This window comes from Quercus robur, chromosome 8 (genome assembly GCF_932294415.1).
Source record: "Quercus robur chromosome 8, dhQueRobu3.1, whole genome shotgun sequence".
Classification (NCBI taxonomy): Eukaryota; Viridiplantae; Streptophyta; class Magnoliopsida; order Fagales; family Fagaceae; genus Quercus; species Quercus robur.
This window is the reverse complement of record NC_065541.1, coordinates 55,612,994-55,626,427: the sequence shown is the minus strand read 5'-3', so window position 1 is coordinate 55,626,427 and position 13,434 is coordinate 55,612,994. Positions and strand designations below refer to the sequence as shown.

General features: G+C 35.5%; 3 protein-coding genes across 4 annotated transcripts; 1 reads left to right on the top strand and 2 right to left on the bottom strand.

Annotated features, from left to right (window-relative positions):
- Positions 1 to 747: 747 nt before the first annotated feature.
- LOC126694048 (pectinesterase inhibitor 9-like) lies at positions 748 to 1,681 on the bottom strand. Its single transcript, XM_050390072.1, has one exon. The coding sequence runs from the start codon at positions 1,627 to 1,629 to the stop codon at positions 1,000 to 1,002; it is 630 nt and encodes a 209-aa protein (XP_050246029.1). The 5' UTR covers positions 1,630 to 1,681; the 3' UTR covers positions 748 to 999.
- A 1,199-nt stretch (positions 1,682 to 2,880) lies between these two features.
- LOC126696507 (cation/H(+) antiporter 2-like) lies at positions 2,881 to 6,006 on the top strand. Its single transcript, XM_050393233.1, has 4 exons — positions 2,881 to 3,033; positions 3,179 to 4,171; positions 4,480 to 5,420; positions 5,724 to 6,006. The coding sequence occupies exons 1-4, from the start codon at positions 2,881 to 2,883 to the stop codon at positions 6,004 to 6,006; spliced, it is 2,370 nt and encodes a 789-aa protein (XP_050249190.1).
- Positions 6,007 to 7,504: 1,498 nt separating this feature from the next.
- Positions 7,505 to 13,434, bottom strand: LOC126697137 (protein GRAVITROPIC IN THE LIGHT 1). 2 transcript variants are annotated; one of them, XM_050394002.1, is made up of 3 exons: positions 13,267 to 13,434; positions 12,892 to 12,948; positions 7,505 to 9,079 (listed from the first exon to the last, which is right to left on the bottom strand). In XM_050394002.1, exon 3 carries the CDS (start codon positions 9,014 to 9,016, stop codon positions 7,748 to 7,750), a length of 1,269 nt encoding a protein of 422 aa, XP_050249959.1. In that variant the 5' UTR covers positions 9,017 to 9,079; positions 12,892 to 12,948; positions 13,267 to 13,434; the 3' UTR covers positions 7,505 to 7,747. The 2 variants fall into 2 exon arrangements, with proteins under 2 accessions (XP_050249959.1, XP_050249960.1); XM_050394003.1 differs by lacking the exon at positions 12,892 to 12,948 and having other exon boundaries at positions 13,267 to 13,432.

The following is a 13,434-nucleotide window of genomic DNA, read 5'->3' as shown; positions in this document are numbered from 1 at the left end:
ATTAATTGGTGTATTAGATCTGATAATATAAAGTAAATACAATATAACAGATTGGAATTCTATCGAATCTAAGAGAATACTGTGAAAAAGGAAGGTGGAAAACGCAAGACTTGGCACCAATAATGGCTGAATTTAATAGCTGATAACTAAAGCAAAGCTCTCCCAAGGCACCAGCTAATGTAAGCCTATTCAGCTGGACAATCGAATATTGGTGAAGACTGAAGACTGCATGTGAACTTTGAAGTTTGAATTCAAGGGGTGGCTTAAACTCAAAGTCTCGTGTACAATAATGGATATACCACAACTTACTCTTGAGTTTGCATTGTTATCAACAACTTGGGATCAAGTTAGACTTAGACAAACTAATAAGTAATTCAATTCTGGTCACCCAAAAAAAAAATTCAATTATTTGGACTTAATAAATGAGCCCCATTATCCTAAATTTAACATTTGGCACTGTTGAGGACAATTTTGAAATAACACCATCCACCTTCAATTATTAAGGGAATTACTGATATGGTCATTGGTCCAGGAAAAAAAATTGAACTGAGGTGTTGAGAACTATTCGGATTTCAGCCCTTGAAGTAATTTAATTTATTCATAAATATATGCCAAAAATATTATACAATTCATAAATTTCTGACAAACTAGAAACTCATAAAAACTGTTTCACAATTTGAAGTCTTTCACCTATCTTTTCGCCTCAAGTACTGGATCTTCAATCATGTGACCTCATAAATACAGATCTTTAAAGTTGAGGAATGAATTTCTTGATATAGATCTTTAAACTTTTATTAAATTTCCCATAAGTACATACATATAGCTTGGTAAACATAGAGACAAACTCGAGGACAAACAAAACTTCATATTCACATTTCTTGATTAAGTATATTTCATAACTACATATTAATTACAACAACAAAGCAAATGAAACATAGAACAAGATTGATCCATTACAAGAGGGAAACACATAGCCTCAAAAGGCAGCAAGGCTAGCCCTTATGGCTTCTTATTAGCTTCTCTATACTTTGCAGCAGCATATCTATGAAACAAAGCTAATGCATTGCTTGTGACTTGTGCTACATTCAACACCTTTCCCTTAATCGTAGCCTTCAATTTTCCCATGTTATGCCCCGGAAACTCATCCAAACAAGTACTTGCATCAGTAAGGGCAGCACTAACCCATGTCTCAACGTTACTTATGTGCCAAAAGATGTCATTTGCCACAGTTTCTTGCCCCAAGCGACGTAGCTCCCTAATCGATTGGCTAAGTTGGTCTACACTATCATTGATTTCTGCCAAGCAATCTTTCACAGTTTGGTAGTACCCCTTGGCCTTGCTTGACTCAAGTTCCTTAGCAACTTTAAGCATGTATGCTCTTGTGTATTGTGCTCTGTATAGGCTCACAGACAAGGCGACTTGAGCAAGTTGTTCCGGGCTTTGGATAGTAGTACTGTTGCCATAGCTAGAGAGGCATTGGAGACACAGAGATGGATAGCGGGTGATACGACATGAATCCTTGATGTAGCCATTTGATTGAGAATGTCTAGCAAAGGCTGGTTCAGCTAAGCTTGAATTGCAAAAGAGAGAGACCATGATGACTAGCAAGTAAAGGCTAAGTTGTGCCATTTTTTTTGCAATCTCAACACAAAAGATTAATAATTCTCCTTGAGAAAAATGTCATGGTTTGAGGGGGCTTATATAGGGGTTGTAACATGTTCTACTATGATTTAACTTGCTCTTTACGTGCTTAAATTAAGCAAAAATAATGGTGTATTGAGTTGAGGGCAAACCAAATAAAAGAGTATTATATTTGCAACTGGTTGGTCAAATAAAATGGATTGGCATTCAGGATAAGTATTGCTTTTGCTTAGTATCTTAGAACCCTAACAAGGAAGTAACAAATCCTTCATGGAACAGGCTTACCTAGATTACTAAAATTAAAAACTTCTAGGAACACAGCACGTGCAAAAATGCTGGTCAATGATTCTATTTTGCGTTTCAATCAATTTAGATACACAATTTTTTTATTTCAGAAATGTTGAGGTGGGAAGTTGCAATTGGTGAGTGTACAATAAAAGTAATCAGTAGTGTCTTTTTTTTTTTTTTTGGCTGAATAAGTAATCAATAGTGTCTTATAAGAAATTGATGTTACACCAGTAGCCTCTCAATTCATATTTTCCGTTAAGTGTCGCATAAGTCTGTCATGCGTGTTTAATTCATTCAATAAAATGATGTGATGTCATTTTTATTATGTCATGTCATTTTTAATTTTTTTATGCTACAAAAATGATGTGGTATTATTTTATTGGACAAATTAAACACGTGTGACAGATTTATGTGGCACTTAACAGAAAATGTGGATGGAGGAGGTAAACGGAATAAAACTTCAGGGATCAAAATCCAATTTTGAAACTTTAAGGTATAAAATTCAAACACTCCCTAAACTTTAGGGGTGTAGTTTGCAATTTAGCCAAAGAAATTATCAAATTTAACCCTTTTTAAAAAGATTTTTTTGGGTAAGTCGAATAAAGGAAAACGTTTTCAAATCATTTCTAGGAGCACAACCAAACATAATTAAATAATTCATATTCTTTGAAAATGTTTACTGCTGAAAACAGTTTTGCCTAAAAATATTTTCACTTAAAAATAAAAAGGAGCATTAATACATGGACTTGATGAGTAAGCTAAGAAAAGGTCAAAGACCTTAGATTTCTACCGATCCTCCATCAGTAAAAAGAGGATCTGAACCATGTAACAGAGTATCACAACATATAAAAGCCTGTGTCATAAACCATGACAATATTTACCAATTGCATGTAATTTTTTTCATTTTTCTTTGTCTTCCTTAATTCTTGTTCCTCTTGCAATCTTAACACAATGGACGCTACCCACCGCATAGCTTGTCAAGAAAATTTGTTCAATCCTCTCACCTCAATGGGCATGCAAGTGTCTGGCATTCTTGTCATCTCACACTTCTTCCACCTATTGCTCAAGGGCTTGGGTCAACCTGGACCCATTGCTCAAATTTTCGTAAGTTTCACAACACATACACATTAACACACACAAATTAACATGCATGTTTATGAATCTGCAACTTTCAATGTGAATAGTTTTTAAGGTTATAAAATGTGTCACAACCAGTTGACACATGTTGGTTTTGTTTTATATGATATAGGCTGGATTGGTGCTAGGTCCTACAGGGTTGTCAAATATTCCTCTAGTGAACAGGTTCTTTTATCAGAGCACTGGTGCAGATTTCTATGAAATTTTTGGTCTCTTTTGCCGTATCATATTCATGTTCCTAATTGGGTTGGAGACTGACATTCCTTATGTAAGGCGCAATAACGTAGTTGTGGTGACAGCCATTGCATTCGGTGGTGCCATAATAGGCATGATCTTTGGCCTAGCAACCTCTGCCTTTTTACACCATGAGTTAGAAGTCCAAGGCCAAAAGACAATGTTCGTGGCAATCATCGTTTTACTCTTAGCATACACAGCTTCTCCGGTTGTGATTCGTTTGGCTGCAGAGTTAAAGTTTGATACCTCAGACATTGGGCGATTGGCAATAATTTCTTCACTCATAATTGAAATGACATGCTTGGCGATTTTTAATCTCGTTCTTGCTATCCATGCAAATAAGGTGTACAAATATGGTATCTATTGTGTGCTACTTGATGTGGTTATCATTTTTATAAACAAGTACTTAGCTGATTGGTTCAATAAACGGGACAATAACCAGAAGTACTTGAAGCATACCGAGCTCTTCGTTATCTTATCACTTGTTATAGGTAGCGCGATGTATGTGGAATGGGCGAGTTTTAACAGCATAGTCAGTTGTTTTGCCATTGGCCTAATGTTCCCTAAGCGGGGTAAAGCGGCAAGGACACTAATACACAAACTCAACTTTTCAGTTCACAACTTCATTCTTCCCATTTACTTTGGCTACATTGGGTTCCAATTTAATGGAAGATTTTTGAATAGTTGGAACAATGTACTTATTGTTGTCATTATGGTTTTGTTGAGCATTGGCTGCAAGATTAGTGGCACTCTTATTGTTTGCCGTTATCTAAAGATTCCACTGAATAAGGGGGTGCTTCTCGGTTTCATAATGAACCTAAAAGGCCATGCTGATCTTCTGTTCATAGGGTCCTCCTCAAAGATACTTATGGTAAGTTTACTTAATTGAAATCATTTATACATCACCTCTAAATAAAATTCCTCTGTCCCACTCTATGTCTTCCACTTTATCTGTCACATTTTTTTTTTTCTTTTTCTCATAAAATAATCATAGTTTATGGAAGAAAATCACACACATGGCCACATGGCTTACTACAGTGTATAAAGTGAGACAGGATTTACATTCATTATCTCTTTAAGTCTGTCTTTTCAAGTGTGTATATATATATATATATGTGTGTGTGTGTGTGTGTGTGACTGGCAAAGTCTAAGTGGGATATGCTTTGGCTATTGTTGCAGACGTGGAGTCCAAGATCTTACAATTTGTTGCTCATATCAATCGTGATTAACACAATAATATCAGGGCCGGTGGTGGCTTTGCTAATGAGAAAACAAGAAAACTTGTTGGGAAATATTCATACAGAACTTGAAATACATGATCCAGATAAAGAAGAGCTTAGGATGCTAGCTTGTGTATATGGACCTCGTCCCCTATCAGCCATACTTTCACTTGTATCAGCATTAAGTGGGTCTCAGAAAGCACCTATCACCCCTTATTTGATGCAGCTAATAGAGCTACTCCCAAAGCGTAGGACCAATGTGTCCTATCATGAACTAGAAGCTGATGAACTTAGCGACGATGAAGACTATGGTGGAAATGATGCACTAGAAATCAATGAAGCCGTGGACAACTTTACTTCTGAAACAAAAATTTTGGTCCGCGTAACTAAAGCAGTGTCATCCATTGCAACTTTGTACGAGGATGTGTGTAATAGCGCTGAGGACTTAAGGGTATCAATTATTCTTCTCCCTTTTCATAAGCACCAAAGAATTGATGGAAAAATGGATATTGGGAAGGAAGGGATTAGGACTACAAACCAAAAGGTTCTTCGCCATGCTCCATGCTCAGTTGGTATTATTGTGAGTCGAGGCATTGATGGTGTCCCCGGGTTCTTACAACTACTTGGCTCTGACACTGTGCAACATATGGCAACTCTTTTCTTTGGTGGTCCAGATGATCGTGAAGCTATTGCTTGGAGTAGACGCATTGCTGCTCATCCCCGCGTAAATTTGACTGTCATAAGGTTCCTACCAGCATCATCATCATCAAATGTACGCAATTCCCAGATTGATGATTCATCAGATGAAGATGATGGAATGTTTGTGAAACTATCAATACTAGAGAAGGGGAATGACGTAAACGAAATTGACAATGCCTTCTTGTCCGAGTTCTATAATAGGTACACCATTAACCATTTTCATTTAATATCTATAGGAAACAGATCCACTCCATTTCACTGAATTTAGAGAGAGTCTATCTTGCAGTTATGATTTTATTTCTAGATGAATTAGTTTATAGAGTAACACGAACTCTTAAATTCGTAGTATTTAATTTGAACTATAAAATGGGTCCATTTTAAATTGAAATTTTCCTTATTTGTAGCATGCATGCTTGTGCTTGCATGTGTTTTTAACTTGATTTATTTGTCTAATCCTACTACTTTCTCCTTGGTTTTATATGACTGTGAATATGTTGTTTTAAGGTATGTGACATCGGGTCAAGTTGGATATGTGGAGAAGTATGTGAACAATGCGGCACAGACAGCGGCAGCTCTAAAAGACATTGGAGATATGTATTCATTATTCATAGTTGGGAAAGGTGGGCGAGGAAACTCACCACTAACAACTGGTATTTGTGACTGGGAGGAGTGTCCTGAGCTTGGAACAATTGGAGATTTCTTGGCTTCTTCAGATTTCAATATCAACGGCTCAGTTTTGGTCGTTCAACAACATAGGCACGCAAAGAAAGACGCTTTAGATGACTAGTCTTTTTCTTTTGATAATCAACAATTTTATTAACAAAGGAACCTGAAACAACAGCTAAGAAGCCAAAATCCTAGCTTGCTCAAGCGCTAAAACGTCACAAAAAACAGAAGGGGTGGAGCCAAGAACATATTGTATATGATTAGTTACTGGAATGTAATGTCACCCATGTTTCATATTGTATATAAATTGAACTTTGGCATTATAAATATAGTCTTGTGTAAAAGTTTATTATAAATGTAAAAATACTCATAAAGTTCGTAATTCTTTTTTTGATAAAGCTTTCCTCCAAATCGGGTTAGAAGAATCTCTTCTAACTCATTACATGACGATTCATAAAATCATTTAGGTGTATTAACTCACATGAGTCATTACATCAGTTAAACAAACCACATGACCATAAAATAGTTAATGCCATTAAAAGTACATGAGGAAGGTTTTATGAATTGTCATGTAGTGGGTTGAAGGAAATTTCTTTCAAACCAATTTAGAGAAAAATTCAGTCCATTCTATTATCATCAAATAATAAACTAATCGATGATGAGTTAATGAAAGTAGTATATTCTATGAATGCTAATTATTGTTGTACACAGCTTGTTGCACACAACCGTACACATGATTTCAGTTATAATTATGAAACAGTCAAAACACGATTTCAACTTCGTGTGTATCTATCACCATTCTTCTACAAAGCTTTGACCAAGAACGACAACTTGGGGCCATTCACTATAATTTATTCCTAGTTGTTGCGTCAAAACCCAACTGAGAGTGCCCGCGATGCCCACGGCAATGGTCCTCTAGTATTATAGATAAAACTTGTTTAGCCAACAAAGTATTGAAACCAAGGTTCAGAGATTCTAGAGACATGAATTTAAAGTCTTAACAATATAGTATGTAGTTTAAAGCTGTATTGCAAGTGGTGGCACCTCAACAATCACGTGAGGAACTAAGAGTGATCTTTCAGCATAAAACACCGACGAACTCAATCAAAGATTCAAAGTCAATCTATTGCATGTGGGTCTCGTGTAATGTATAATAATGAACCATTTCCTCCCTTTTTTCCAATGGATTCTAATAGATAAATACCACATGATTCGCCCAAATCCTATTTGTTTGTATTATGGACTGAATTTCAGTCCAAACTTGAAAATCTTCCAATCTATTATTATAGGTGCATTTAATCATATAACTTAAATGTCCATTTAAAAATAATTTATCTAACTTTTTGTTGAAAATATTACAAATAAAAAAAGGTTAAATGAAATAAGCATATAACTCACGCAAAACCAGCAAATAAAAAAAATTAAAAAAAAAAAAAAAAAAAAAAAAGCAATAAACTAACTTAAAAGTGCATCACAAACGGGCACTTAATAGATAAATTACTTGTTTAAATGATTTAATGAGTTCTAAATATATTATTAATAGTTAAATTAGTATTTGTTTAAATTATTTAACCAGTCAAGATGGTCTTTTGAAGCAAATAGTGTTGGCAAATATGACCTGAACAGTGAAAGGGAATTTCCTTCTCCCAAGGTGATGTTCAAGTAGCACTTATAAGATTAGCTAAACAAATTACTACATCTACTTCTACAATAACTCACATCGTTATAAACAAAAGGAAGCTCCTTTCAACAAACAACCAGCAATAACAATTACATAAGATAATATAATAGGAAAAGACAACAGGCCATATTAAACACACAACATACACATCTGGACAAAGATTAGCATAGACACACTTGAGTTATTCAGCAACCTTCATGCCTGAGAGATAAACTCTACTCTGAATCACACTGCCCCCAATCCAAAAACCAGGCATAACCATTAGTCCAACCTTGGGCTTTTGATCACTTTCATCCATTATCAAATTCTTCACAACACTATCCATATAAACCTCTGAAAACTCACTCCCTCTCTTAACCTGAAATACCTTGACATTGGGCTCAAACGAATAAGCCAGCCTATGTAAAAGCCAGATGGATTTTGCCAGTTTTAGAAAAGCTTGGTAAAAAGGGGTCCTTGGATGTCCACCCCCCATTACGTAATTTCGCTGATCAAGATTTCCAAAGAAGGATGCCTCCATTTTTGGGTGAACCACCACTAGGTACTTGCTCCTGCAAAATTTCCCAAAAATCGAGTCTGGATTTTGCCCTAGTACATCCAACGGATCCATCTCCCTTAGAGCAAGAAACTGTTTGAAGAAGCCATCTGTAGTGACCGTTAGATTGTCTGATTTGATGGCAAAGCTTTCTTGCTGAAACCCACTGAACATTCTCTGGCATATATGAGACTCAAAAGCATACTTTTTATGAGCTCTCTTTGCATAAACGACATTAGGTTCAATTGAGTTAGCTGCAGCATCGAGATCCCACCCAGCTGCTTTCATCATGTTGATCAATGGCTTAGAAAAATCATGAATGGCTTTGAAAGCAGCTTCTACAGCAGATGTAAACAGATCGGGGGTTAGATCTACAGGGAAAAATCCATTTTCATCTGTAGAACTTTCAGATTCTTTTGTTGACAAGCCCCTCAGCTTAAGATTCTTTTCCAGTTTTCCCCGCCTCTGGCATGCCTCCTCAATCTGCTGCTGCAACTGATTAATCTCAGAATCTTTGTTCTGAATTTCAGACTGAAATTTCTTCACCATAACCTCATAGGTTTTCAGCAGACTCTGTTGTTCTTGGATCTCCGCAGCTAAGCGAGAATCCTGTGGAGAAGCACATACTGATTTGGGGTTGTGCTCCCTGTAAAAGTGCTTGAGTTCAGATAGGTTCTTCAACTCAGAAATTACTTGTTTATCAGCAGCTTGGATTTTTTCAGGGTCATAGGGAGTATGAGCAGCTTGAAGCTGGATGTAAGCTGACTTCAAAGAGGAGATGTTCGTAAAAATCTTGGATATCAGGGCTTCCACAGCTTCTGGCTTCTGATTCATGGCCTCTTCCATGGGTTGTGGGTGGACTTTCTGACTGTTGCTCTCACGGAGTTGGGAGTCTTTTGCTCCAGTGGGTAGCATAGCTACTTCCAGCAGGGTAAATTGAATAGGCTTCCTTCAGAGAAAACACCAATGTTACACAACCTGCAAATTTCCATAAAAGTTGTATTGGCATCAGCTGAAAATTGATAGTGTCATAAAACAAAAGCAAAGCAGTTATTCCCAAAAAAAAAAAAAAAAAAAAAAGAGGGGACTGCTTTTGGATCGCCACAAATACAGAAAAGCCTGCTTATAGACAAATACATTGAACAAAGCTCTATTTCTTCAATATGGCTGAAGAAAGATTCTAGTTGGCTTGGTTCATTTAGAAAGAGTAAAATAAAAATCCAAAAAATGTTACAGTTCACGGTTGAACGAGCTGCCAGAGAATCTCATGAACCTAATGAACCAAATGTGATTTTTGTTACGTGACAAGACTGTTCCAAAATCAGATCCCAATATTCCTGCTATTTGAGTCACTGATAATATTCCATGTTCCTGAATTGTTACTAAAGGATCCGGTTTATTGAACAGAAAAAAGCATTACGTGGGAATCAGCTATCAGTCTCCACAAACTAGGAAAGGGAGTAAAAACAGAAGTCAGAATTAAATTTAGAATGTTCTCAGACAATGTAGGTACCACTCCAAATTCTGTAACTGGCAGATTGCATGCAAAGCCAGCAATATTTGCTCGCCATAGATTATACGTGTGAATCCAAGGTGCGGTTAATCATCTTGATGCTTTTCGGAAATTGTCAGAACTAGGAATACTGGGAGTTGACCTCGATCAAAACAAATCACTTTGGATGATTGATTGTTAAAGCACTACTAACAAATTTTAAAATTTTACTGTGCTGAGTTGCCAAGAGAGTATCAGACCATATTTAAAATACACAGAAATATAGAGGTAGTAACTACAAAAATAAGCAAGTACCTTGGACCCAAAATACTAACATATATATATACATAAGAATAACTTGCAAAGAGACTACTTCATGAAAAAAAAAAAAAAAAAATGAAGTAGCCTAAAGAATTACAATTGAAAAATATTTACATATAAATTGACTCTATGAAATTTTGAATAGAAGTACTATCTGTGAGACCCAAAGCAAAGGACCACTCATAAAGAGAACTAATGAAAGATGTTAGCAATTGATTTGATGTGCACTCCACATCTTCAAAACACTAACATATACTTGAAATTGCCACTGTATATATCTGTACACATTACAGGTTAGACCTATCAAACTTGATTGAAGAAAGGTGAACATGTAGCAAGAATTTCAATAAAAAAAAATAAGCTCTCACTACATAGCCTAAGGTATTTTTCAAAAATGCAGGTATACTCATGTACAATGGGCACTTCAGGCCTTGAAGCATTTGCACGTGTTGAACTCATCCTTAAGAAGCACAGTGACCACAAAGGATGCTAATTTCCAACATAACAGAAGCCCTCAATGCCTAGAACCACTGACCAAGGTTTTGGAATCTCAAGGTGAAATCTAACAGATTTCTCCTCTTTTTTCTTTTTCTTTTTTCTCCTTTTTTGGAGTAAGTAAATCTAAGACTACAGATTTCAAAGTGCATAATTTATATTATCTCTTATTATCACTTCAACTTCTTCCAAAGGACATTTAGCACCCATCTTCCAAGACATAAATCTCATGTAAAAGGAAAGAGTGGAATTGAATTGCTCATACGGATGTAATGGATCCCAAAAATGAAAGCTATAAGGAAAATAAGGAGGATGCAGCAAGAACAATTCTAATAGCAAAGCATACCCAACGAGACAGGGAATCAAGCCTCGTAAAATTAAAAATAATTTACATTTGACATAAAAAATAAATAAATAAATAAAAACCATGTAAGACTGTCAATGCAAGTCCAAGATTCCTATTCAAGATATTCCTTATGCCATAAGAGAGGTCTCTAACCATGCAAACTCCAAGTTAAATCTTAATGACCAAAACTAACACGGCCCCTTTGGCATGTGTTCACCCCGTACAGTGTTATCAGGACACTTGAGCACAAGTATTTGTCAACACCCTTTGATTCTCAACGCAGCCAATGTAGTTGCAAGTACCAAGCAAAGGCCAAGCTCTACTTAGACGGCATTGCTAGAATAACAACACCAAATCTAAAATACAAGAAATAACCGATGTCACATGACTTTTCATGCATGCTCCAGGTTTAAGGAAGTAGATGCCTCTACTGAAACCATACTATTTAGTAATTTATTCCAGATATAAATTGAAAACATAATAATATAAGTTGTCTACCCCCTAAGAGACATTTTAGTTTTTGGTAACCATGAATGGCCAACAAATCACTTAAGTTCTAACCATCATGGCCCCTCCACCTCTCTTTTCTTTGTGACACCACACCACCAAATTTTCATCAAATCTCATAGGCAACATTTGAGCAGCATGAATCAACTAAGATAATCAAATTCTTTATGTTCCCAGTAATTTCCCGGTGATTTAAGTACATGGTCTCCACAATTTGTCAACTAAATCACAGCAGGTTCATTTGGACTGTGGCTTTGAGAAATATTTTGGCTATTGATAATTTACGTAAGAGGAAGATGTTGATTATGGATTGGTGTTATATGTGAAAAAGTAATAGAGAGTCAATAGATCATCTTTTATTACATTGTCCTATTGTTTTTGAGTTGTGGTCTATGGTGTTCATCTCGTTTGGTATATATTGGGCAATGCTAAAGACTGGTTGAGCTCCTAGCATGTTGGCAAGGAAAATTTGGTCACCATTGTAATGGTGTTTTATCTAGATGGTTGTCCCTCATTGTTTGATGTGGTGCATTTGGCAGGAGAGAAACAACCGGTGTTTTGAAGATTCTAAAACAACTATAGCCGACTTAAAACTTTTCTTCTTTAAGACACTATTGGATTTGATGTCTATCATAGGAAGTCATTCTATTTTTTCGGTTTATGATTTGATGGATGCTTGTAATTTGTGTATTTGACTGTTTTGGTCCCCTACTGTATACTTCCTGTATACTTGGGTGACTCCTTTTTATGAATTTGCATAAAGTTTTCTTTAATTATCAAAAAACAAAAATCACAGCAGGTTCATAATCAAATCACTACTCAGCAAGTACCTCTCTTATGCTATAATATACCACAACAGATTGTGATTACAAACATTACCTACAAAAAGATAGACTCCTTTTGAACCACAAATTAAATTTTCTAATAAGTATTTGGATCATCTGAACACTGCTAAGAGTAAACTTCATAATAAACTAGCATTTATACTGACCACATCAGAACAAGATGCTAATGATGCAGCTAAATTAAACACCGCGCAAAGCACGACAAATGCAGGTGTTTAACCAAGACCAATGAGACAGCTGGTCTACATAAAAAAGGGTATCAATCACAATCACATGTATAGAACTTAGAAGATTGATTTCTGTACTATTACAAACTACAAAGTAAACTTGGCCAGATCCACAATAGAATTTGCATATGAGAATGCCTTGAAACAAGTTCAGACACTCTACAATCTTGCCATTGCATTTAATGAAACCAATGACCATTTAGTGGCAACAAGGGGAAATGATTAACTTCAAACCATAAAATTGTGTAAAATACATAGTGATACTAAGTCAAGTTATGAATGCTGTTAAAGGAGTTGAAGCAATTTGTAAAACTTTCATAGATATAACCACAAAACTTTTCAGATACAAATGAACCTTGTGATGAGTGAGTAAAAGATAAAATCTTAGAAGGAAATTACAACTAACAGCTTATGTTAAGTAAATACTAAATACCCAAAATGGAAAAAATCCTCTCTTTTTTTTTTAATCACTTACTAATAATACAAAAGCCCAATAAAAAAGCCCGATTATACAAAAGAAAAATAAATGTAAAAAGGGAATGAGCTGAGCTGCCTACCTGAAAAGATTGCAAAACGGGAACAGAATTTGTCCAGCAAACATAATACTCTTTGACCTAAAATGTAACCCAGAGAACAAGAAGAAACAAATAAAATATAAAATATAATCATTCACAGAATAAACATTCATATTCTAGTGTAGACGAACATCAATTACTCCATAACTCATCGTGAATTTTCAAATAGACTCCAGCAATTAACAAAAAAAAGAAAAAAAAAAAGAGAACAACAGAGACCCAACTCTCCAATGGTGGAAAAAAGAGTAAAAATACTAGCTTTGGAGTATTTTTCCCGCAAATTTTTTCAGGAAACAAACAAATCAACGAAATTTTCTAGGAAAACAAACAGGGAGACAAGGTGAAGTATTTATTTACCTAGTCGGATATTTCGCCGGAGATCTCGCTCCAGGGTAAAGACACAAAGGTAAAATCAAAGCAAACCTGGTTAAGGTTTTTTAGACAAAAATAAAAAAACAAAAGTAAACCCTAAAACAATAGTATAAAAGAAACAGACAGAAAACTGTAATAATGAATTGCTTTTCA